General features: G+C 43.9%; 1 protein-coding gene across 8 annotated transcripts in view; it reads right to left on the bottom strand.

Annotated features, from left to right (window-relative positions):
- Pbk (PDZ binding kinase) overlaps positions 1-12955 on the bottom strand; it is a 39019-nt gene extending 26064 nt beyond the window's left edge. The window contains exons 1-3 of one of the 8 annotated variants that reach the window (XM_074055226.1): positions 12740-12928; positions 11086-11144; positions 10406-10483 (exon numbers count right to left, since the gene is read on the bottom strand). In XM_074055226.1, the coding sequence (XP_073911327.1) occupies positions 10406-10463 (58 nt within the window). In that variant the 5' untranslated portion in view covers positions 10464-10483; positions 11086-11144; positions 12740-12928. The other 7 variants (XM_074055227.1, XM_074055229.1, XM_074055225.1 and 4 more) reach the window with 7 other exon arrangements.
- Between the last annotated feature and the right edge of the window lie 14577 nt (positions 12956-27532).

The raw sequence follows: 27532 nt of genomic DNA on the forward strand, positions 1-27532 counted from the left end.
AATGATGGGGGGTGGAGCCCCATACATGATTTCAAAGGGGGTTAGTCCATGGACATAAGGGGAGTTCCGGACCCGGAAGATGGCTAAGGGAAGGAGTGTCACCCAATCTCCGCCAGTCTCCAGGGCCAATTTGGCTAAAGTCTCCTTTAGTGTCCTATTCATCCTTTCTACCTGCCCTGAGCTCTGGGGGTTGTATTCACAATGTAGCTTCCAATTGGCCCCCATAGCCTGGGCTAGTCCCTGCAGGACTTTACTAACGAAAGCCGGACCATTATCTGACCCAATTGCCTCGGGCACCCCATATCTGGGTATGATTTTCTCTAGCAAGGCCTTTGCCACTACCTGACTCGTCTCCTTCTTTGTAGGAAAAGCCTCCACCCAGCCCGCAAAGATATCTATGAATACTAGCAAGTATTTGTACCCAAACTTTCCTGGCTTTACCTCAGTAAAATCCACTTCCCAGCTTCTTCCTGGGGCCCTCCCCCTTTCCCAAGTACCTGTATGGTGCCCCTCCCTTCGTCCTGGTTTCATGACTGTGCAGCTGGCACAATCTTCCACAATTTGACGGACTGCCATGGTCTGGTTCGGAAATCAGAGCTGCGCAGATGTCAACAGGTCTAGCAATTTTCTCCGCCCCAAATGGGTGGACTTATGTAAGTTAGCCAACAGGAATCGTCCGAGTTTTTGGGCAGAATTAACTTGCCTTCCAAGTCACTTCTCCATCCAGGTGAAATCCTCCGTGGAGTATTCTGGTGGGGGGGGGGGTAGCGAAGGGAGCTCTGGGACAGGCACGTCTACAGCCGCAACCATGGAAGGACTCACCATTGCTGCTCTCTTTGCTTCTTGATCTGCTCTGCTGTTACCGACAGCTTCCGGCGTCTTGGCAGACTGGTGGCCTGGGACATACATCACTGCCACTGCCTTCGGTTTTTTCACTGCCATTAATAGACGCTGGACCTCGGCCAAGTTCTTTAGATTTTTCTCTTCTGCTGTGCGGAATCCTCTTTCGCGATAGATGGCCCCGTGGACATGGATGGTACCAAAAGCATAGCGGCTATAGGTGTAGATATTGACTCACTTTCCTTTTGTCCTCTCCAGGGCCTCTGCCAAGGCAATTAATTTCGCTTTTTGGGCTGAGGTTCCGGGTGGGAGAGCGCTGCTCCATACCGTATTTCCTTTTTGGTCGACTACAGCTGCCCCTGCCCTTCGGACTCCATCTTGGACAAAGCTGCTTTTATCCGTGTACCAGTTTAATTTGCAGCCGGACAGGGGGGTATCTTTTAGGTCAGCCCGTACCTATGTAACTTCGGAGAGGAATTCTTTGCAGCCATGGACAGGTGTCTGTAGTTCCGGGTTAGGCAACAGGGTGGCAGGTTTCAGGGTTACGGGATCTGTGAAGGTGATCCGAGGGGAATCCAGCAAGAGCCCCTGGTAGTGGGTGAGCCTGGCATTCGTCATCCATTTCCCGGGGGGTTAAGGACTCCCTCCACCAGGTGAGGGGCCGTTACCCAAAGGGCCTGTCCAAAGGTTAATTTATCGGCTTTTCTCACTAGCATGGCGATGGCCGCTATGATGCGGAGGCAAGGGGGCCATCCCGCTGCTACTGCGTCTAATTTCTTGGAAAGGTATGCCACAGGTCACTTCCAGGGGCCTAGTTGTTGGGTCAGGACTCCTTTGGCTACCCCTTTTTTTTTAATCCACAAACAGAGTGAATGGTTTTGTGTGGTCTGGCAAGACTAAGGCAGGGGCCTGTAAAAGAGCGTCCTTTAGCTGGTCAAAGGCCTGTTGCTCTCTCTCTCCCCATCTCCAATCTGGAGCTCCTTTGGTGGCCTCATATAGAGGTCTGGCTATTTCCGCAAATCCCGGAATCCAGAGTCTACAGAACCCCGCGGAGCCCAGGAATTCTCTCACTCCCCTAGTGGATGTGGGGGATGGGATAGCCAAAATAGTCTGTTTCACGGCATCAGTCAGCCATCTTTCCCCATCTGCGATCCGATAACCCAGATATATCACTGACCTTTTACAGATGTGGGTTTTTTTGGCACTCGCCCGATATCCCAGCTCACCTAATTCCGTTAGCAGGTGTTCAGTAGCCTCGTTGCATTCCTCTCGGGTTTCTGCTGCTAACAGTAAATCATCAACATACTGTAATAGAGTGACTCGCGGGTGGCTCCGGCGAAAGGGTTCCAGGTCCTGGCTCAGGGCCTCGTTAAACAGGGTGGGAGAGTTTTTAAATCCTTGCGGCAGTCTGGTCCAAGTAAGCTGTCCAGATTGGCCCCCATCCTCGTGCCATTCGAAAGCAAATAGCGGCTGGCTAATTTCTGACAATGGAATGCTGAAGAAAGCATCTTTCAAATCAAGGGTTGTATACCACACTTGCGAGGGGGGTAGGTGGCTGAGCAAGGTATAGGGATTTGGAACAGTGGGATGAATGTCCTCCGTCCGCTCATTTACCTTTCGCAGGTCTTGCACAGGCCTATAGTCCTTGCTTTCTGGCTTTCGGACGGGGAGCAGAGGTGTATTCCAGGCGGACCGACAAGGCCGCAGTATTTCTTCCTTTAATAGCCTGCGGATATGAGGGGCTGTGCCTCTTCGAGCCTCCTCGGGCATAGGATACTGTTTTACCCGAATGGGAAGAGTGGAAGCCTTCAATTGTATAACTACAGGAGGGAGGTGTTTGGCAAGGCCAATTCCCGCAGTCTCTGCCCAGGCCATAGGAAATCTTTTTACCCATTGGGCCATGTCCCCTCCTGGCTCCTGTCGACTCTCAAACAGACGATGTTCGTCATCCAATGATAGGGACAGGACATGTATCGGGCTCCCCTCTCAATTAGTCACAATTATTTTATCTGGTTCAAAATGGATATGGGCCCCTATTTTGGTGAGTAGGTCCCGTCCGAGCAGGGGAGCGGGGCTCTCAGGAACGACCAGGAAGGAGTGTGTGACCTGATATTTTCCTAAGTCTACCTTTCTTTTGGTAGTCCATGAACATAACTGTGTACCTGTGGCCCCCTGAACGACACTTGTCCGTTCCTTGTTTAAAGGTCCGTGTGCCTTGTTTAAGACCGAATACTGGGCGCCGGTATCGACCATGAACCCCATCGGCTTCCCCTCCACATGTACTGTTACCCAAGACTCGGGGAGGGGGTCCGAGCCCCGTCTCCTTCAGTCCTCTTCTTCGGCTAGGAGGACTCTGGCCTGCTCTACTGCTCGTTCCCTTTCCCTATTATCCCCCGGTCTCCTGCCAAAACTTCTTTTTCCCTTTAACTTAGGGCACTCTCTTTTCCAATGCCCATTCTCCTTACAGTAAAAACAGTGTTCCTTATCGGAGGTCCGGGCGTGGCCCCTTCCCCTGGGTTGGTCCCGGACACCCACTAGGAAAATACGGGCCATTTCTCTTTGTTGCTTTCGGTTCTCCTTAGCCTGGAACTCCCTGTCCTCCTTTCTCAATTTTTCCTGGATCTCCCTGTCTTCCTTTTTTCGCCTTTCCTCCCTTTTTTTTGGAGTTTCCCTAGCAGTAAAGACCTTCTCTGCTATTTGTAGCATTTTCCTAATGGTCATTTTTCCTAAGTTTTCCTGTTTATTGAGTTTTTTCCTAATGTCTGGAGCTGCCTGATTAATGAATGAGAGCACCACAGCAGACTGGTGGAGCTCCTCCTCAGGGTCAATAGGGGTGTACTGACGGTACGCCTCGTAGAGGCACTCTAAGAAACTGGCCGGGCTTTCGTTTTCCCCTTGGACGACTGCTTTTACTTTTGCAAAGTTGGTGGGCCTTCTAGTGGCCGCTCGGAGACCGGCCATAAGAGTCTGGTGGTAGATTCGGAGACGCTCCCTACCTTTTGCGGTCCCGAAATCCCAATCAGGGCGGCGTAGGGGGAAGGCCTCGTCTATGGCTGGTTGGAGAGTTGTGGGTCTCCCATTATCCCCCAAGACGTTTTTCCTTGCTTCATTGAGGATGCGCTCTTGTTCCTCCATCGTAAAAAGGGTATTGAGCAGCTGATGACAGTCATCCCAAGTGGGACGGTGTGTATGCATGATGGACTCCAAGAGATCTATGAGACACTTGGGGTCTTCCGAAAAGGGTGGGTTCTGCGTCCTCCAGTTATATAGATCACTGGAGGAGAATGGCCAGTACTGAAACTGTTGCCCCCCTCCCGGTCCCCCTTGGCCTACCATCCGGACTGGAAGTGTGGGGACAGTTTCCTCCCCCTGTGTTGATGAGGAGGGCCAGTCTTCCCCTCCCTTTCCCGAACCCCTCGGGGGCGAAGTCTTGGACCCATTCCTCCTCCTGCTGCCGGTCCTGTTGAGGAGGATGAGGAAATTTCCTCCTCCGGGGCACTGGCTTGGCCAGGGGGAGTCACGTATGGAGGTGGCCGATCTTCCTCTGCCCCTGCGAGGGATGGGTAAAGGGGGGAACTCTCTGGTAAGACCGGAGATGGTAAGGGAGGTGCCCTATTCTGAGGACCGGTCAGGGTGGGAAGAGGAAGTTTCTCCTCCTCCTTTATGACCAAGGCGGGCGTGACCGGGGTTTTAGCCCTGGGAGCCGAACTGGAGGGGTGAGTCAGAAAAGCTGTTAACCAAGGTTCCTCACCAGATCCTCCCAAACCATAATGTAAGGGACTTGGTCTGGATGACCTCGATTGCCCGGCCGAAAAATGACTGCTTTAACCTTAGTGATCAGGTCTAGGGAGAGGGAACCTTGAATGGGCCATCCGACTCCGAAGGTGGGCCACTCTGCAGAACAAAAGGTGTCGAGCTTACCTTTCTTGATGACCAGACCTGCATTTAAGGCCCTTTCTTTAACTTCTGAGAAGTGAGAAAGGATCAGAGACTTTGGGGTTGTTTGTCCCTGTCCCATTGTGGAAGGAGAATCAAACACCAGGAGAGATAGAGCAAAAAGGGTAACGGCAACAATCATTCCACATACACACAACACTCTCCAGCACTCGCTCGGACCGGTCCTTCTCTCACACTGGTGCGCACCCCATTCAACCTCCTCACCGTCCAACTTGGATATCAGGACGAAAGGCGTCCACTTGATGGGTGGTCGGTCGACTAGCTCAATTAGTTCTTCACCTGGCGCCAGGGTTCCTAAAATGCTCAAGCCCAAATGAGAGGAAAGCCTCTCCCAGCAGGACCTCGTGGTCCCCTTAACGAGATTCCCAGAATGAATCTCCCCGGGGATTGGCCAAATCCCCGCCGCGGCCCAAATGGAACACTCAAGTTCCTCCAGATGAGGGTCCTGGATCCCCTCCCAACACCTAGGACTTGGGATCGCCCCTGCTTTCTCGCGGGCAAGTTCTGTCTCTCGAGAAGATGGGATCTCGCTGGGGCCTCCAAATGTTAAGGTCTGAGAATCCTATTCCTCCGAGAGACAGAGAGCCACGTGTGAATGCAATCAACAAAGCAGAGTTTATTGGGCTGGCTAGCCAGGGTCGAGCTCCCACATGGACACGCAGGACTGGTTAGGAAAACACGACCACGACTACTTTAGGGGAGATCTTATATAGACCACTACCTGCCGTTACAGCAAAAGCCCGCGCAGCACATAGCCAATGATTTTGTTACACCACATACATTTCCAGCCTATCCATTTAAGAGTACGTGTACTTCCTAGCCTATAGAGTAAAAGGTAAGCATTTGCGCGCCTATTTTCGTTATCAACATTGAGCAAGCAGCAGAGCACATCTTGCACGTACTTCCCGTCATCTTTCGTAACCTACTCGCATTCCTCACATTCTATATGCCCGAGCCGAGCCCTGCTGCTCTGCTTATCTTATCTGCATGGGGCCTCCGGTACCGGTTTCTGCTGCTATCCCTTTCAAGAGCTCATGTTCCTTTTGAGTGAGTGAACTTAAAGAAATAAAAAAGGATTTAGGAAATTACACAGAAAATCCAGATCAGTACATCCAGGCATTTAGAGAAGTCAGCCAAAACTTTGAACTGAGCTGGAAAGATGTAATGCTATTGCTATCTCAGACCCTCACTTCTCTGGAGAAACAGCGGGTTCTAGATCAGGCAGTCACAGCTGGAGACAATTATCACTTAGATAAAAGCTGCCCTACAGGCCTGTCTCCTACTGGGCCCTCACAGGTGGAGGAGGGGGAGGGAGAAGAAAGACAAAGACATTGGATACCTAGAAGGGAGTCTCAATTCCCAATTCCAACAGATCAGGCAGTGCCTAGGTATAACCCTAAGTGGGACCCTGAAAATGACAAGGATGAATGGAGTCATAACCATTTCATCCACTGTATTCTTGAGAGACTAAGGAGAGTCAAGGTAAAACCTCTTAATTACTCCCAAGTCACAGCTGTACAGCAAGGACCCTTAGAAACTCCAGTAGCTTTCCTACAGAGACTTAAGGATGCTTTACAAAAGCATACCAACATTATACCAGAGTCACAGGAAGAGGAAATCATCCTAAAAGATAAATTCCTAACACAGTCAGCACCAGATCCGTAAAAAGCTTCAGAAATTGGTGGCTGAAGGGAGCAGAGATCTGGACCAATTGGTCCATGTAGCCACATCTGTATACTGTAACAGGGACTTAGAAAAAGAAAGGAAGGACCTGGAAAGGGAAAAGAGAAAGGAGAAGCGGCAGGAGGCCAGCACTCCCAGAGGCTCCCCCAGGGCAAAGTCCAAACCCAAGGACATGCTTTTGATGTGGACAGACAGGCCATTTTAGGAGGGAGTGCCCCCGGAGAAAGCTACCTCCAGGACCCTGCCCCATTTGTCGGGAAAAACACTGGAAGGCACACTGTCCCCAGTTCTCAGGGGAACCGAGGTCAGAGCCTCCCACCCAGTGATTTGTTCCGGAGCCTCCCATACAGGCTCCTGTGACCACCATAAAAGCAGGGGAGCCCCGGGTTTTACTCACAATTGAAAAGCACAAGGTCAGCCTCCTTATCGATACTGGAGCCAGCATCTCAGCTATTCCTTTCTCTCCCAGACCCAGGTCCTCCAAGAAAATTACTGTTCGAGGAATATCAGGCCAGTCTCTAGAACGTTATTTCACTCAGCCTTTAGCCTGCTCCTGGGGAGATTTCCATTTCTGTCACTCCTTTTTAATTGTCCCAGAAACCCCTACTCCTCTGCTAGGGTGAGACCTTCTATCTAAATTGGGGGTACAGCTACTTTTACCCCCAGGAAAATACTTTTGCTTGCCCCTAATAGAGGAACAAGTAGACCCCACGGTGTGGACAGATGGACACGCTGTGGGACAGGCACGAACAGCTGCCCCAGTCCTAATTCATCTCAAGGACCCCTCCTGGTTTCCCCATCAAAAACAATATCCTTTAAGACCAGAAGTTAAGGAGGGGCTAATTCCCATAATCAAAGACTTAAAAGAGACAGGGACTGCTAATAGAATGTTCCAGCCCATATAATACTCCTATTCTTGGTATTAGAAAGGGACCTAACAAATGGAGGCTAGTCCAGGATCTCCGCCTGATCAACGAAGCAGTAGTGCTTCTCCACCCTGTAGTTCCAAATCCCTATATGCTTTTAGCCCAAATACCTCCGGGTACTACTTACTACTCTATCCTGGATTTAAAAGATGCCTTCTTTTGCATTCCCTTACACCCTAAAAGTCAACCTATCTTTGCCTTCGAGGACCCCACAAGGAAGTCTGGACAGGTCACTTGGGCTGTCCTCCCCCAGGGATTCAGAGACAGCCCCCACCTCTTTGGGTTAGCACTAACCCAAGACTTGGCAGAATGGCAATACCCACAAGCTACTCTGCTACAATATGTAGATGACCTCCTGCTCTGTGGACGAAATGAGCCTGTCATTTCATGAGCCACTGAGTCCTTACTAAACTTCTTAGCAGATAGAAGTTATAAGATCTCTAAAGAAAAAGCCCAATTGTGTCAGTCTAGGGTTACATATTTAGGTCTTGTCCTGGAGAAAGAAATGAGGTCTCTAGGAGAAGACAGAATCTGTCCAATCCTGATGCTTCCTCTACCTAAAACTCTAAAGCAATTGAGGGCCTTTTTGGGTGTCACTGGATACTGCAGAATTTGGATCCTGGGATATGCAGACCTAGCCAGGCCTTTATATCAAATCCTTAAGGAAGCACAGAAGAATACCCAGCCCTTTATTGAATGGGATGACAAGTCAGAAAATACATTCCACCAGTTAAAAAAGGCTCTTATGACAGCTCCTGCCCTGGGTCTCCCAGTACAAGTTTCAATTATATGTCTATGAAAAGGGAGGACTGGCCTTGGGCATGGTAACTCAGCTCCAGGGCATCACTCCCCAGCCAGTAGGTTACTTAAGCAAAGAGTTAGATCAGGTAGCCAAGGGATGGCCAGGATGCCTCAGGGCAATGGCACAGTAAGCCTTCTAGTGCTTGAAGCTCAGAAACTTATCTTAAACCACCCTCTAACGGTTTATACCCCACACGACCTAGGGAGAATTTTAAACTCAAAAGGAGAACTTTGGCTATCTGACAGCCGTCTACTTAAATATCAGGCCCAGCTTCTGGGAGGAACAGAAATAACTTTAAGAACCTGTCAGAGCCTAAATCCTGCATCCCTTCTACCAGAGGCAGAGGGAAATCCTGAGCACTAGTGTGAGGAGGTACTTATGGAAAATTATGCTGCCCGACCTGACTTAACTGATCAGCCCTTAAAAAACCCAGATCTAGAATTATACACTGATGGCAGTTCCTTTGTCAAGAATGGTGTCAGACATGCAGGGTTTGCAGTTGTGACAGAATTTGGCACCCTCAAATCAGGTCCTCTTCCTCCTAATACAAGTGCTCAACTGGCAGAATTAGTGGCCCTAACAGAAGCCCTAAGACTGTCAAAAGAACAGAGAGTAAACATCTATACAGATTCTAAGTATGCCTTCCTGATCCTGCATGCTCATGCAGCCATCTGGAAGAAAAAAGAAATGCTAACTACAACAGGAACAGCTTCCCATAGGGATAAAAGGGAGGTTACTTTAATAGTTTTAGGGATAACAGCATTAGTTGCAGCCTTTGCTGGAATCAGCTATGGGGTGATTGCCAATCATGTAACTGCAAAAAAACCTAACCAAAGTGGTAGAGGACACCTCAGACCAGGTAGGCCTTGCCATTAAGGACATGCAAAGGTCTTTGTCATCCCTTGCCTGTATGGTAATGGACCACTACCTGGCTCTAGATTTTCTTTTGGCTAAACAAGGAGGGGTATGTGCCATTGCCAATACCTCCTGTTGCACATATACAAACACTTCAGACATTGTAGAGGAACGTACAGATTACGTTCTCCAACAGGCTAAATGGCTCTGGGAGCAATCTCTTGAAACTCAGGTTTCTACTCAGGTATGGGACCAAATAAAATCCTGGCTCCCCTCCAGGACTTGGTTCCTACCCTTTCTGGGGCCTATAGTTGCCATTATTCTCTTGCTTGTGTTTGGGCCTTGCATTTAAACTTACTTGTCAAGTTTGTTTCTTCTCGCCTAGAATCCATCAAACTACAAATGCCTCTGGTGGAGATGAAAACGACCTACTACCGTGGTCCCCTTGACAACCCCTCTTGGTCAGCCCTGACACTGCGTGCCCCTTCATCGCCCCCTGTCAGCAGGAAGCAGTTACTGAACAGACTTCGTTGTCCCAATCCCTAACAGCAGTTAGGGATACCATTGAGGGGGGGAATGAAGGACTGAAGGACAGACTGCAGGAAGTCCCAAAAGGGCGATAAGTGGTCAAGGAGACACTTCTCCTCCCTAAGAAATGCCTGTTTGCATCTGAAAGGCATCTCCACCCTCAGGCAATGCAAATAGGCTATAAAACCCCACTCCCCACCCTGGCCCACAGTTTCGGGTCCCCCTGCATTCTCAATATGCAGTCTTTCTCTTCTCTTTTCTCCAACTAAATTCTCTACAAATAAAATCTTTCCGACCTCTGCTGTTGGAGTCTGCCTGTGCTTTCATTCTCAGAGCAGGCTCAAGAACCCTGAGCATCTGAAATTCCTGCGCGTGTCATCCGTGTATCAGCCTCATACTTGCTACTTGCTAGGCAGGTGCTCTTACTGCTTGAGGCATTCCACCAGGCACTAACTGTTGAAAAGATTTTCCTTTGCCACTGAATTGACTTAGAAAATATCTTTTCCTTATAAAAGTAATGCATGCAAGGCAGGGGTAAAGGTGAAGCAATTCCCTAATGGGAGCGAACTGCTTCCAATTTGGAAGCAAACCAAATTGACTCATCACCAGACAGAATCTCCAAATATGTTAGAATGTCAGTAAAATTAGCCCAGAGATAAGCAAATTCTGTCCTAGTAAATAAATCTTATTTGTAAAGATATTATTAAAGGGACTTATGCTAAAACTGTTCATCAAAGATAAAAAAAAGAATAAAATACAATACTAACACATTTCTAGGAGTGAAAACAAAAAAAAGATACTCCTACTATCTTACCAGATTTCCTTTTCTCAGATAATTTGCTTGGTGTCTTGAAATTTCCAATTTCTTCCATTGTAACAATCACTCTAAGTCCTGTGATGAAAATAAACTAAAAGTTACACTGACTGCATTTTAAAAAATACAACTCTCTGGCTGTGGGTATGGCTCAAGTGGTAGAGCACCTGCCTAGCGAGTGCAAGGAACATGAGTTCAAATCCCAGTACAGCCAAAAAAAAACCCAAAGCCACATCTCTCATTCTTGAAGAAAAATTCCTATAATATCATCACTCATTTTATCATAGAAACAAAATTTGAGAACTGAAAAAGCCCAACAAATACTTAGCCCAATTTTAATTACAATGAGAAAACTGAAACTCAGAGGTACAATTACTTATCCATGGTCACACAACTAGTAATTGGGTTTTTGTTTAAATTACAAAATAATGTACTTGGCTTAAAAAAAAAAAAACCCACCTAGTTCAAAAAGGTAAGCAGCATGTCAGCCTCTTACGCTTCCCAGGAAAACTTGTGAACAGGTCTCATATCTTTTAAGAAACTGTCTATGCAAAGAACATTATTCCTAACAACCCCAAAGTGGACAAAACATCCATTAGATGATGAATGTATACACAAAAGGTGGTGTATGCAAACAAAGGACTATTATTAAATAATAAAATCTAAGTACAGATACATACGTGAATGGACCTTGAAAATCAGTAGGGATATAGAAAAGCCAAGTATGACTCCAAGATTTCTAGATTGTGCAAATGAAAAAATAGGAATACCGTTAATTGAGACTGGGGGCTTACTTTTGGATGCCTTATCAGACATCTAGGCGGAAACATCAAATAGGCAGCTAGATGTAGGTCTGGAATCTAAGGTGAAGCCATCAGATGGTCAAGAGGCTAGGTAAGATCATCCAGGGCATAAGTATGGACAGAAAAGGGGTAGAATTGGGGCTGGGGGCAGTCTGAGGATGGGTCAGCAAAGCAGGATGCAAAAAAAAAAAAATTCATTGCCTTTTCCCTTTAGCATGAGGACATGATATTCAGAAGCCATGTGTTTAAAAAATATGAGAGTCTACCACCAACTAAAAACAACTGGGTTTCAAAACAAATCTTCTGTCATTCCACTATATTCTAGGGATACTCAAGGACCTCTAACCTTCCACTCTTAAGCTTTTCCACCTAAATATACCATATTCCATCCATTTCATAGCTGTCTAAAGGCAACTTATGAGTTAACATTCAGTGGAGTGTTAGTCTACCAACAGATGGCTTTTGGTCACTAGCTTGAATACTATTTCAAAGTCTGTATGAACACTCCATAGGCATTAATTGCTAAATAACCAAAGTCTAAATCACAGGTTCAAATGGAGATAACAGCAAAAACTGTTAAGGTTTTAGATGAAGACACACTAAAACTGACATTAGTAGGACTATGGGCAGAATTTCACAATCAGGAATATTTAGGGCATTTCTGAAAATCAAGTATTATTTAAGAAGCACTATTAAAAGGCATGGTGCAGCACGCCCGTAATTCTAGCTAGGAGGGAGGAATGAGGAGGGGTATGAGGGGAGGGGGAGGGCAGTGTGAGATCCTATGAGAAAAACTAAACCAAAAAAAGGGCTGGGGGCGTGGCTCAGGTGGTAGAGCAAAGTGTGAGACATGAGTTCAAACCCCAGTACCGCCAAAAATAAAAATAAATAAAACCAGGGCGGCCGGGTGTGGCGCAGGCCCATAAATCCCGGCTCCGGAGGGGAGGCTGGGGCAGGAGGATGCCCGAGCTCCAGGTTCAAACAACCAAGTCAGCGGGGCTCAGCAGGACCATCAACACATCTCCAGATGGAAGGTCAGTGCCTTCTGGACGCTAATCCTCGCTGGGGCTCAGCAGCTACCGACAGAGCTGGCAAAGCTAAGGGGCGGATGGGACGCGGCGGGGGAATGAACAAAACACCGTGAGGGGGGACTGAAACTAAGAAAAAAAAAGAGGCAAGAAAGCGGGAGGGGAGTGCCGAAGGAGGGGAGCAGCTCGGATCACATGACGGAAGGGTCCTGGGGTCCCGGGGCAGGGCGACCCCGGGGCTGTCGCGGGCTGGCTGTCACAGCCCCGGGCTATGACCATGCCCTCCGACCTCGCCCGAAAACCGGACGCGACGTTCAGCCGAGAGATTCGCAGGAGGGGACCGCGCCCTTTCCCCACACTGGCGAACAAGGGAATTTCTTTCTGGAACCGCCCGCCCTCCCCCAAGACGCATCAGGATCTGAACGGAAATTCCCAGTGTGGCGCCGCATCTCCCCCGCCTCCCGCCGCCGGCCCCAGCAGCGCCCGCAAAGGGCTCCCCTTACCAGAAAAAAAAAACAAAACCCAAGGAGACGAGAGATCCCACAAACCAGCCCTGAGCAGCTCCGAAGGAGACGCCACAGAGACCTCAGCCCCGCGAGCCCCAACGCATACGCGCGCACGGCCGTTGCGCTCTGAACGCTCCCCGTTTTCAAAACGCCGCGCGCCACGGACTACGGGGCGGCGCGAAGGACGTAAAACGCCGCGTTCGCTTTCTTCGTCTCCCGTGCTTCCGGTTCGCACTTCCGGTCTTCTTCCGGGTTCTGCCACATAGGGATGGTTTCAAAGAAAATGGGAGGAAGAGAAAAGCAGGAAAAGGACACTTTGATTTTCTCACCGCTGTCAGCCCTTTAGAAGAATAAGTGCTGGTGAAAAGTCTGTCTCGAAGGCTGCAGCTTCTCCAATTGCAAACATTTAGATCAGTGCAAAGAATGTGTAATTATTATTATGTAAATTCGATCACAGATTGTGTGGTCTCGAAACAGTATTGCTACAAATGTCTTAGCTTACAGTAATAGTCATTTTTGACTGAGAAGAAAAATAAATGTTTAGACTTTTGCTAATTCATGTAATTGTCACATTCTGCTCAACAAATATTTACCGAACACTCACTATGTGCCAGGCGTCTGTTGAATGCTTATGGCACAGGATCATCTATGCTTGTCACTACAAGAGACACAAAGATGATTAAGTCACAGAATTCTCCCCGGTAGGAGAATAGGGAGATGTTCCCTTAATGTCTGTGGGGGTGAGTATGGGAAATGCCCTAAAAAATCACACACAACATAGTGTAAAAGGAACTGGGGTACTTTCAGAAGAGAGGTATAGATGTTGAAAAGAAAGTGACCGCTTCAACAGTTTAGGGGAAATCAAGCCTCAGTCAAGGCCTAGAAAGATGGGATTATTTACTAAGATTTTATTACATAATAGCACAGCACATCTATTTATTCATGTGCTTGAATACATTCATACACAGACACACTCAATGTACTTTTCTCATGAAATCAGTTTCATTGACATTACTACCTATTTTATATCTAAGCTTTACAAAGATTCCCAGCCCTTTTGGGGGCATGTTCTATATACATATTGACAACTCTGTCTATAAGTCTGTAAGAGAAATATATGCTATTGCATGTACAAATCTAAGATACAATTTTTTTAAAAACTGGGGAGTTTTCTTGGTTTATAAATATCACCAGTCAGATCGATCAAAAAGAATTTATTGATTACCCCATGTTTTGCCTGGTGTTAAACAATTATTGGAGATCAGGACTGAGAAGAAAGAAGCAGCACAGAGACCCACCAGAAGGCTAAAGTAGTAGCCCAGACAGTGAGAGAGGGCCCATTCCATCTCCCACTCACTCCAGCTATCAAAATACAATGGAGGCCATTCACCCAATTGCTTAACATCCACCCTTCAAATTCAAATTCACTTCCATCTGTTCCTTATCCCATCTCCCTGGTCTCAGAAGAAAAGGTCCTTCCTCCCGCCCAAGGTTCCACTAAGCTCCGGAACCTACATTTTCCCTACTACTCCACATCTAAATCACCCTTTCTCCCAACAGTTTGTCTTCACCCACTCTAATGGTTCTTTTTCTTCAAAAAACAATAACAATAATAGCAAACATTTAGCATTTATTGTGTCAGACATTGTTTCAAGTGTTTTACATGTATTAACTCATTGAATCCTTGCAACAACTCTATCCTGTAAGTTACATATGATCATAAACCTCATTTTTCAAATGAGGAAACTGAAGTAGAGAGAGGTTAAGAAATTTACCTAAAGTCAGAGCTAATAGTTGGTAGAGCCAGATTCAAAAGTGTGCTGTGGTTAATCATTCTCTAACAAATGTGCTCAAATTCTTTTCCATCCTGCACACACACACACACACACACTTTCAGGGCCTCTTCCAAACACAGGAGCACCGGGTCTCATTTCACCTCTCTATTCTCATTCTAATTCCTCTGTGTGTGTGTGTGTGTGTGTGTAGGCATAATATTATATACCTCACCATCTTTTCTTTAAATATATATGATGTTCTATATTTTTTATTAAGTTTTACATTTTTACAAGCCCACTATTCTTACTAATAAAATCCTGCCAAATCCAAAGCCTGAAAGCTTCTTAATTAACCATTGCTGGAGAAAGAAACTCTAGGGAGATGAAGTTATTGACACAGGTGGAAAAGGAGGCCAAAAGCATGTGTGGGAATGAAGACCCTTGCAAAAGACTTACAGCCATCCTGTTCCCCATCATGTAACCATAGCAGTACCTCCAGAGATTATTCACAGAAACATCTGAACTTCATATGTTTAATGTTATAGCCTGTAAAATGCAGCCATTAATCCCCAAACCTGGCAAGCTAGTCAATTGTCACAGGAAATAGCTTCCAACACAGATTGGTTCTTTCTTCACTATGTAAAAGCCTGGACTCTGTGGCTTAGTAAAAGAACTGCATTGACTCTTGGCTGATTAGGCCCAAAGGAACATCAACATCATTACCTTTTTAAGATATAAACTCTTAACTGATGTTTCACTAGGACCTCACCTTTTGGCTTTCAAAGGCTTAGTTTAGAAGTATGGGTTTTTTTGAAAAATATTAATATTTTTTCTCTATTTTTTTTGGCAGCACTGGGTTTTTGAACTCAGGGTTTACACCTTTGCTAGGCAGGTGCTCTTACCACTTGAGCCACTCTGCCAGCTCTCCTTTCTTTACTGCTATTGCATTCTAACCCTCTTTGAGGCCATGAGGTTACTGCTGATTGGCTAGGAGAATGGTGGCAATGTTTAGGAAAGAAAAAAATGCAATTTTAATAGTCTACTTTATCACCTCTGTATATCTAACTAATCAACTTGACTTGTCCCTAGGGTGCTTCTCAGGCATCCCAAAGGCATTTGGGCTCCAGAGAGGGCACATTTCCTGGTCTCTGTCCTAGTGTTGTCAGAAAGCCAGTACCCTGACCTCAATGCCAATTCACAAATAACGGGAGGAGGATTTCTGAGGAAAAGAAATAAGGTTTATTATTCAGCAGATGAAGAGGAGGACAGGGAGAGTCACCCTCTCAAAGCTCTGTCATCCCCCTTCTGAGAGAAAACGTCCACTTTTTAAAGGGGAGTTCAGGGGCTCAGCTTGACTACATGACAAAATGCATGACCCAGAATGGCTGCTGGCCTCAGTTTTCCAGGTGTCTGGGTACCACATCTATGAAATGAAGCTGTATGTCTTGGCTGACGGGTTTACTCCTCTGGTGTTCAGAGAGAGATAAGGAGTAGAAGATTGCTGGTTTAATTGAAGAGTAAAGAGAGTTAATCTTGAACTCTCCAGCATGTAGACAAAAAAGGGTAAAAATGTCAGTTTGACTAACAAGTAGAGTTAACTGGCCAGCATGCAAGCTGGCTACACCAGAAGTTTTTCCCTTTTGTAGTCCCGGTTGCACTAGTCTTTGACTTTCCATCCCCAGGGCCTAAGATGGAGGTTTCCCTTCCTTCTCCCACCCAAGTTCACACATCTCTTCCTCCTGCATCTCTAAAATCCTCTCTTCCCATCCTTCTTCTGCTCGGACTACAAACACTCATACCTCACTACGTGTGACAACAATCTCTTCTTACCTCCCTGCCACCAGCCCCTCCTTCCCTTCCCATCAATTGATTTCCACATTGCTGCCTGGTTAATCTTTTTGTTTGTAAACCTCATTATGTCACTTGGAATCATTCTAGGCTCTTCATGAACTTCAGGGAAAAATCCACCCTCCTTACAATCTGACTCTGAGTGTGTCTAGCTCAGATGCAACTCTTTTAGACTCTGGTCTCCAGTTAGACCAAGTTTATGGTAGTATCCAGAGCACATATGCTCTCTCAGATCTCCAACATAGGCACATGCTCTCCTCTCTGCCATGAAAGCCCCGTGCGCACCCCTTTCTTCACTGGATCAAAATCACCTCATCCGTCAGTATTCAGCTCAGGTGTCACCCCTCCTAAATGCCCTCTGTAATGCCTCCAGTCTGGGTTGTTCCTCCTCTGAGCACCGAGAGTGCCTTTTAATTGTAGCCTGGCACACATCCAGTGCATTGAAACTCTTCACTTCTGCTTTCCCACTAGTGTCAGCTCTAGATCCTTCCCTACATGCCTAGGTGAATGCTCAGAAATGCATGGGTGAATGAAAAGATGGATAAACACTACCTGAATATAGAATCCATCTCTCATTCAGTGACACAGAATATGCCAATTGGTCCAGGAATAGTCATTGAGCTCAAAATTTAGCAACTGTCCCTGAATCCATGTTTGCTATCTAATGTGAACTGAAATGTGTCTCCTCTCCCCCACAAAAAAGAAATTCATATGTTGAATTCCTACCCCCTACTGTGGTGGTATTTGCAAATAAGGCCTTTAGGAAGTTACTAGGTTTGAATGAGGCCATGAGGGTGGGATCTGATCCAATGGGATTCATGTCCTTATAAGAAGAGACACCAGCAGATTCTCTGACCCCATCTGGGTGACATTAGCACAGATCCACAGGTTAAAAGTTCAGTCTCACCAGACTGCCCCTCTTGTCAGATGCCATTTGTAAGTAGCATCTCTCCAGGTTACCTGTAACTTTTGCCCAACATGGCTACACGTCAGAAGTTCCCATTACTCTCTCTATAAGGTTCAATAATTTTCTAGAGAAGCTCATAGAACCAGGAAAACAATTAACTTATGATTGTCAATTTACTACAAAGTATATTTCAGCCAAATAAAGAGGTGTATAGGATGAGATATCGAAAGTCCTAAGTTCAGGAACCTCTGTCCCTGTGGAGTTATGGTGTACCACCCTCGCAGCCCATGGACACAGTCACCAACCTAGAAGCTCCCTGAAACCCATCCTTTACGGATTTCTATGGACGCTTCATTACATGGGCATGACTCAGTCACCAGCTCATCTTCCTGCCCAAGAATGGAGAATTGGCTGAAAGTTCTATGCTTCAGTTATGACATGGTCTTTCTGGTGACCAACTCCCATGCAGTAGCCCACCAAGAGCCACCTCACAAGAACAGATGCTCCTGTCACACAGGAAGTTCCAAGGCATTAGGAGCTCTGTGTCAGGAACCAGCCTTCTGGGAAAGAGAGGCAGTGCAGCCCTGCAGTGAAACAGGGAAGGCCTGGGAAGCACTCCCACTCACCACTCCCCACCTTACAATCTGACCCTGAGTGCCTCAAGCAGCAGTATCTACACAGCTGCCTGCTGGGAAGGTGTGGGCTCACACTCAGGCTAAAGGTTTCCACTTGCAACTCTCTGACTTCTCCTACTTCCCAGTAAGAGGTGAAATTTTCTGGTTCTGGGACTATGGGACTTGAAAACAAAAAGTGTTTTGGAAAATGTGCTGGGATCCGAGACGCCTGTGATTAATGAGTGTATGACTCCATTGTGGTCCAGCAAACTGAGAAGATGTGACAGGGAATTCAAACCCTCCCTAAGGGAAGACACCCACTTCATACCTAACAAAGCTGAGTGTTCCACCCTCTGTAATTGTGTAAGACTCCAGGCTGGCCCTGACATCTGGCCACAGCCCTGGTGTTTCTGCCCCACCATGTTCCTCACTTTCTAACTCAATCAGAAAAAAATCCATCTTGATTCTCAACTTCCTGGGGTGAATGAGTACAATGAGTAATAGGGAAGAACTTTTGGTGGTTTACATTTTAACTACTTGAAGCAGACTAGAAGTAGGGAACGTTTGGGACTTATATGTATATGCAGGTTGCCCACATCTGGCTCAGGACAGCCCAGTCCACTCTCACTTGGCTGGGAACAGCCCATTCCCTTCCTACTCATTGATAATTGGATGGAAATCACCTGGTTCCTCCCTTCCCGTAGATTAGCATAAGTTTTAAAAGTATCTAAGAAAGAGAAGCTCTCTCTACTAGCAGACTCCACCTGTACCTACCATGTTCCCTCTTGCATTTCTCTTTCCTAACTTTTAATAAACTCCATTTACACCCATGTGTCCTGAGATGGATTCTTCCCATGGGACACAAAGAATTTGGAAGTCTTCTGATCACAGACTGATCCAGCACTGTTAACAAACCCTCCTGGAATGTGAAGGGTGTCAGGGGCCTATATAGAGTAGAAGTTCTTCTGCCTACTCTGTGCTGTTGGAGATCATCCTGCCATCAACACAACACATCCACTGAACATAACGTATGAAGAAAAATAAAGTGGATCTTATCAAGATGTATGAAGAACATTGGTTCAGGCCCATTCTCAAGGAAGATAGTGAAATGGAGGCGACGTTCTGGCTGTCCACACATGTACCACACATTAGAACCCACAAATCAGAGCCATTAAAAAAGCCTAGGCTTTGTTGCTGCCAGACCTCCTGTGACCCGAGAGCACTCTTCCAGAAACATGTACTACTCACTTTTTTGGAATAACCATTCCTCAGGACTAAGCTATGGTTCGAATGTCCTCACCAAACTTCATGCTGAAACTTCATCCTCAGTGTGAGGTATTGAGAAAGAAAACTTACTTGATACTTATCTGACTATGGTGTTTTAAGTGGGTCTTCTGTGAGGGGAGCAGGGTGTAGCTCAGTGGTTGAGTGTTTGCCTACCATACATGAGGCCATGAGGCCCTGGGTATATATCTATATCTATATACTATAATGGGTTTATATATATATATATATATATATATATATATATATATATATATATAGTGGTAAGTCTTCCATTATTAAAAAAGCACACATACATACACACCCTGTCTCTCCAGGTGATACCCTATACTACTTCCCAACTCTGTTAGCTAGAAGGCCATCACCAGATGCAGCCCCTTGACCTTGGACCAGAACTCTGAGCCAAAATAAACCTCTTTCTTTTATAATTTATCCAGTCTGTGGTATTGTATTTTTAGTAACATTAAACAGACTAAGAGAGATTAGCTGAATATCAGAAAGGAGGGCTCCCCAATATTTTGTTCCTTCATGTACCTTTTAATATTCTTAGCCCAAATTCAGTAAGCCTGAGTCAGAGGATAGATTTAAGTTACACACGTAGCTTATTAGTTGGCTGCTATGGTGAATGGGAGTTCTTTATGTTTTTAAGTTGCAAACACAGATCAAGTGGACTTTGACAAGGCTCTTTTCTATGTGGGAGAGGAGGATTGTATTTTAAGAATTGCTCATAAACGGGCTGGACTTGGAGCTCAGCAGTAGAGCACCTGCTTAGCATGTATGAGTCCCTGGGATTGAACCCATGCACTGCAAAAAACCCTCACATGCAATGAAATGCATAGATTTATGTGTACAATTGTTAAGCTGGTATTACACGCACAATTAGACATATGTATACACAACCCCCTTGTATTATGTTGCAAATACTTTCTCCCCATATGCAACTTTCCTTTTTTTTCTTAACATCTTTTTATGAACAGAAGCTTTAAACTTTGATGAAATCCAATTTAACAATTTTTCATGGTTAGTACTTTTAGGTTCACAGAAAAAACAGTCTCAGAACATACAGAGTTCTCATTTCCTGCTCTTATACACACATAACCTCAGCCATTATCCACCAGAGGGGCACCTCAACTTACATCATTATCACCCACAGTCTGTGGTTTACCTTAGGGGTCACTCTAGGTCTTGAACATTCTATGTGTTTGGGCAAATGTATAACGACATAGCCATTGTTACAGAAATACTCATACAGAGTATTTCCACTGCCTTAAACTTTCTGTACACTGCCTATTCCTCTCTCCCTCACCCCTAGTTCCTGACAACCATGGTCTTTTCACTGTCTCCATAGTTTCACCTTTTCCTGAATGTCATGTAGTTGGAATCATACAGTGTGTAACCTTTGCAGGTTGGCTTCTTTCACTTGGCAGAATGCATTTAAGATTTCTCCATGTCTATTTATGTCTTGATAGCTTATTTCTTTTTAATACTGAACAATTTTCCATTGTCTAGATGTCCCAAAATTTATTCATCACCTACTGAAGGATTCCATGGTTGCTTCCATGTTTTGACAACTGTAAATAAAGTTGATAAAATTATCCACGTGAAGTTTCTGTATGGAAAGAAGTTTTCGATTCCTTTGAGTAAATACCAGGAACTAAAAAGTCATCTCCATACCCACAATATTGGAGACAATTCTGCAATATTGTCTTCTGGGTGTTTTATAATTTTGCATGTTACATGATCTATGATGTTACATGAGGTCTGTGATCTATTTTGTAAAGCGCATAAGGTAACTAGGGTATCTAAATTAATTGCCTGTTTTTACACACAATGTCTGGTTGTGTCGGCATCCATTGTTAAAAAGACCTGTTTCTGCTCTGTTGTTTCATTGATGTATTTGACTATATTTCACCAATATCACATGCTTGATTACTGCAGCTGCAGAGGAAGTCATGAAGTTGGATAGGGCAGTCCTCCACCTTTGTTCTTCTCCATCTGTCATTTGTGAACAGCAGGTTTATCTTTATTATTTCCTTCCTTCTACTTGCTTTGAACTTAATTTGCTTTTTCTCCACTAGTTTCTTATGGTGGATATTTAGATAATTGAATTTAAACCTTTTTTATTTTACAAATAAACATTTACAATAAAGCTTACATTCCCTGTATGAATTGTCTCCACTGCATCACAAATTTTGACATATTTCAGTTTTGTTATGTTTTAACTCAAATTATTCCCCAAATTTTCCTTGTGACTTATTCTTTATTGCAGGGTTACTTACAAGTATGGACACTGTTGGGATGTTTTTATTTTCTGATGCCTTAGTATTATTGGTGATTTTTACATTAATCCCATTTGGTCAAAGAACAGACTCTATAGATTTGTTCAATTTTTTTGAAATTTATTTAGGTTTATATTTATGACTCAGTATTTGGTCTGTATTAGAGAAATTTCCATGTATAGAAAATGTATCCCTGCAGTTTGGAATGGATTGCTCTAGGGACACCAATCAAGTCAAGTTAGTTGATAGTATTGTTCTTCATATAGAATAGAATATATAATACTTTCTTGATTTTCTACTTATTTAATTATTTAGAGAAATCTCTAATTATGATTGCCTATTTGTCTATTTCTGGTATTTCTGTTAGTTTTTGCTTCATGTGTTTTAAAATTCTGCTTTTAATATGTATACATAATTATAATTATTATGAGTTCTTGATTAATTAATATTTTAAAGAGACTGGAAGCATGGCTCTAGTGTAGAGTACCTGCCTACCAAGAGCCAGGCCTGAGTTCAAAACCCCAGTCCTATCAAAAGAAATTTTTTAAAACATGAATGAATTAAGCATCTTTCAACATAAGAAATTTAAATAAACAGAAAGATCGAAAGACTGTACAGTGAATACTCTCATACATTTCACCGGGATTCACAAATTAAAAGACAGTTGGTAGTGTATTTTCATCAGGAGACACACAATGTGTGGTTGTCTCTCTTTTTATGATGCTAGTAGTTATTGGCGCTCAGTTCCTAGATCCATTAATTTCTTAGAGATCATAAAATGACAATCTTTTCATATATCAGTTCTCTTTCATTTATTAATTTTATTTCAACTACTATTTTATTACCCAGCTATATCACTTATATTTAAAAAGGCAGAATAAATGCTTCATTCTTTCCATTTATCTACCAGTTTTTAAGATACTGAATTCGTTACTGATCATCCTCCAAATATCACTTAGGTTTTTTTGGGTTTTTTAAAAATACCATTATGAAATACATGGATTTAAACAGATGTTAATACAGTGGGACTAAAATCCTTACCAAACACTCATCTTTAGCCAGCTCTTCAAGCTGGCTATTGATCTTCTTTACTCTAGTCTTTTTTTTTTTTTGCAATACTGGCATTTGAACTCAGGGCCTTCACTTTAAGCCACTCCACCAGCCCTGTTTTTTGTGATGGGTTTTTTTGAGGTAGGGTCTTGCAAACTATTTGCCTAGGCTGGTTTCGAATCACAACCTTCCTGATCTCTGCCTCCTGAATAGCTAGGATTACAGGCGTGAGCCAATGGCGCCTGGCTTTACTCTAAGCTTGATAGTTTCTTTACAGTTTCCTTTTAATTCACATGACATGTTTTAGGCTCATCTTGTATACTTCTCACCTCAGACCTGGAATCAGTCATTTCTTCAAAAAGCTCCCATGTTTTTCTTGTTAAAGTGGAAAGTGTCTTTAAGGAAGATAATCTGAGTGCTGGGAGTAATCACTGTTTCTAGGCGGAATTATTTCTTAAATGGATTTTCAACCAATCCCCTAATACTAACCACACCTTCACCCCTATTTCCAAAAGCAGCTATTGCCAGAGTCCTAAGCGTTTGGGGAATTCTGCGGCCTTCCCACTTTGTGTTTAACACTCGCCTTCTTAGGTCTGTTAAGTCAATCCTGCCTTATGCATCGGCTGTACACTTTAAAAAATGTTGCCCATTCTTATAGGTTTACGCCTACAAAAGATGATATTTCTTCATTCTTGTTTTATAGAGCTCAGGGGAATACAGAAAGAAGGTACATATGTCCAATCCACAATTTTTAGCTTAAACAGTCTCATATATCTTGGTATTCCTGATCCAAGTATGGATGTCATTATTCATAGTAAACATTGATGGAAGAGAATTTACCTCCTCTTGGACTTGCTTGTGACAAGATGGCTCAACCCAGGAAATGCTGAGACAAGTTGTTCCTTGATGTGTTTCTTTTCACCTCAGTGCCTGCCTTTGCCTTGCATGTTCCCTGGCAATTTCTTTATGACAGGTTTTAGATCCTGAGTCTGCGTTCCCCTGAAGACCTCTACTGTAACATTTGTCCAGTTGATCTGGGATTTTTGACTCAGTCAGGGTTAGAGTCCTGATATGTTTTAGTGTGACTTAAGTGTATTCCCCAAAGGCTTATGTGTGTCAGTGTTGGGATGGTGCAGCCTATAAGAGGTGGGGTCTCCAGTGAAAGGTAGCTACGTCATGGGGCACCACCCTCGGAAGGGATTAATGCAGGTCTTTGAGTATTTTGTTATACAAACAGAAATGGACTAACATAAGTCTTTTCTTTGTTATTAACCTTGCTATGGACTAACTGGTCACCAAAACTACATCCAGAGCTCTGATTCTCAGGGGCTGTTACTGGTCAGTTGTAAGCCACAACTAAACCCTCATAGCTGAGTAAACCTGGAATATGCTGACTTCTAAGGCAGGTGGCTTTCTCAAACAGGAAGAACACTTCGGGAAAGGACCATTCTAGTTCACCTGTAAAACATGGAATATCATCAAACTGATCTCCTTTTGGCTTGATGGAATATGATCTTGACTCCCCACTCGAAAGTCCAGATGAGGAGACTTTGGCAGAATTAAGATTTATTCTGACCAGTTTATGGTCTAAAGAAAAGTTTAAGAAAAGACATTGACAGTATTTGTTTTGGAAGATATTTTGCTTGGTCTTATTAATGCTCATTTTCCAAATAATTTGTGGGAAGAGTAAATTACTTGATTCCTCTTGTAAAGAGGAGGAAAGGAAGAGAAAGGAAGCCTCTGAATTTCCCTGGAGGAGCAACATGGAATTAAAAATGGAAAAAGAGGTACCATTGATGCATTCTACCAGCCTCTAGCAAGCACTGCACAGGGGACGCCTTGACCACAGACACGACAGTGCCAGAAATGAGTGCCGACTCTTTTTTTCAAATATGACATATTTTCCACAGAACTTGATTCTGATCCTTGCTCTGACTGCCTGTGGCCACTCAGTTACTGGAAACCAACCATGCCAGTTCTACACTAAGTGGCTTTGGCAAGGCCTTTGCTAGCATTTAATAACAGTAAGAAGGCTCCAGAGACTTTATTAGTTGTGTAAAGAACTATAGACATATTAGCCTGTGTTGGATGAAGTCCAGAGCAGCTGCACAGTTCTTCAAGTTCAGAATTTCTCAGAGATATATTGTGTTAATAGAAAAGGGTACTAGGATTTAACCCTAAATCATGTAAATAATGAACAAAGGTATTTCTTAATTCACGAAAATTACCAGTATTTCTGAAAACTGTTGTGTAAATCCTACTTACCCATTCAGTATTTCATGAGTTTAGAAATGCCTGATCTTCATTCATAGCTAAATGTCAACATGTACACTCTGATCTCTCAGTTCTTCTACTTCTCCAAATTTCTCTGAAAAATATTTAAATACAAAAATGTAAACATGTTAGAGTAGCTATCTATTTAAAGAGGAGTTTATTAAATATTTTGGTAAAGTGAATAGTCACTCAGTACTTGATTATTTTCTATATTACAGGAATGAAATCTTGGCTTTATCCAAAATGTACACCCTGGTTTGCTTAACCTTGCTTACTTAACCTTCCACAATGTGTTTACCTGGTGAGCTGGTGGCTCAACTGGTGAGTACTTGTCTAGCAAACACAAAGCCTTGAATTCAAACCCCAGTACCACAAAAAACAAACAAAATGTGTTTCCCTGTAATTGATATCTATAACCATGAGGTGGTGATTGTGCTTTGGCCACTAACTGAGGTTAGCATGCTTTTCCTGCTGCAGTCATGTATAATAATATTTCATTGTTAAAATGGCCCACACTGTAGTTCTCATTCACTGTTAAATATTGCTTTCAACTTGACCTATATCTTAATTTATTCCAATGCTTGCTTAGCTTACTCATTGTTTCTTAGAGTAAGTTTTGTACAGTACCAGTTCCTTACACAATAGTTTTCTATACCACATAAGAAATTTAGCTTAAGAAAACAAACATTCAGATTTCCACTTCCTGAATGACAGCACAAAGAGCTCTGCAGTCTCCAGTAAAGCAAGCATATCTGGCAAAATTTATCTTTAAAACCCCAGAATTTAAAGTCTCTGGAAATTGTCCTAAGGATATATAGCAAATAAAGAAATGTTTATTCAAGAAAATCTAGTAAAACTTGGTTAGAACATGGAGAGTCCGTAGTATTTGAACTATGACTCCCTTCTTCCCTACTCACTTAACTGTGAGAGAAACTCTACTCCAGGACCTAAGCCAAGAACACAGGGCTTGCACTGGAGGGCCATAGTACCTTCCTGGGTTGGGTAGGCCACCAACATTTTCCATCACCCCCAGCCACAAGTCAAGTCACAGGGGCAAATTCCAGATAAGTACAGCCAAGAGGTCTGGTGTCCTCTCCTTGTCCCCAGCCCCCACTCATAGAGTAGAAAGGTTTATATATCAGCGAATTACACTGAGAACACTGAGGCTCCAAACGTCCTTGCCCCAGCTTGTTTGCACAGGGGAGGAGCCATGATGGGAGAGGCAAGCCAAGAAGGCCAGAGGCCTCCACCCATTCCCTTGCTCCTAAGGCAGGATGTCACTCACAGAGAAACAGACCACATTTTCTAACCCGTCTCCAGGGCTAGACTTGGAGATTTTGTTGGGGGAGGAGTGGCAAACCTAAAGGACAGAAATCTCCAAAACTTTCCCTAGAGGAACTGACTTTATTCGGAACAGGATATGAAGAGGTTAAAACCTCAAAAACAATGAGTTTTGGTGAAAAGCAATTAAGAGTCTGGTAGCTTTGTGGGAGCAACAAGCAGGGAAAGAGACAGCTAAGGAAAGTATTCCTGTTATAGGGACAAATTGTGACATTAAAAAATATGCTGGCAAAGGGGCTTACATTGACTCAGATGAGATTGTGGATCAGTTTATGCACAGAACATTGTAGTGAACCACAGAGCAATAAATAGGCAATTAGTGGAGCCTAGCAGATGAGTGTGGTCAGGGAAAGAGAACCCTGCAAAAATAGCTCTCCTCTCTGGATAACTGTGAGCATATCCAAGGCTGTGTCCCCTGAGGAACAACATCCAAAAGTGTCACATCCACAAAGAAGCAAGCGAATAACAGTAACAAGTCCTGAGTGGGTGGGACCAGCACCGTGATTAGTTACAAAATATTATACAGAACCCTAGTTTTCAGCAAAAATATTACAAGACATGCAAAGACACAGGAAGCTTTCTTTAGATAAGCATTTTCATGCCTGCAACCCTAGCTACTCAGAAAGCAGAGATTAGGAAGATTGTGGTTTGAAGCTAGCCCTGGGCAAATAGTTCAGGAGAACCTATCTTGGAAAAAAACCTATTACAAAAAACAAAGAAAGGGCTGGCGGAGTGGCTCAAGCAGTAAGAGTACCTACCTAGCAAACATGAGGTCATGAGTTCAAACTTCAGTGCTGTAAAGAACAAAAAATAGATAAGATTTTTCCAAACATGGGGGAAAAATGAGATTTTCCATACACAGGGAAAATGTTAGATTTAACAAAGATTTCACAACGGTTATTGCAAATATGTTCAAAGACCTAAAAGAAATCAGGCTTATGAAGTAAATAAATGAAAATGTCTCATTCAATAAAGTTTATGAATAAAGGGAAAGAACCAAGTGGAAATTATAGAGTTGAAAGATACAATAACTTAAATGAAAAAGTCAGTAGAGGGTCTGAATAGTAGGGCTGAACTGGTAGGGGAGAATCAGCAAGTGAAGGTTGATAGAGAATACCAGATGAAGAACAGAGAAAGAAAAAAATAAAGTAAATGAGCAGAGCCTCAGAGAAATGTGGGATGGCAGAACACATCAACAGAAGCACAACGTGAGTACAAGAAGGAGAAGGAAGGAGTAGAAAAACTATTAGAAGTAATTGCTGGAAATATGGCTTAAAAATGAAGTTTGAAGGGTCCAACTTCTGGGTTGATGTCATAGGGCCCTCCAGGAATATGCTTCCCCATAAAAGCAATGAGTATACTGGCAAAAAAAACTTTGTCAAAATCAACTTTTAAAGAACTATAGAAAATAAACATGG

Source organism: Castor canadensis, chromosome 14 (genome assembly GCF_047511655.1).
Source record: "Castor canadensis chromosome 14, mCasCan1.hap1v2, whole genome shotgun sequence".
NCBI lineage: Eukaryota > Metazoa > Chordata > Mammalia > Rodentia > Castoridae > Castor > Castor canadensis.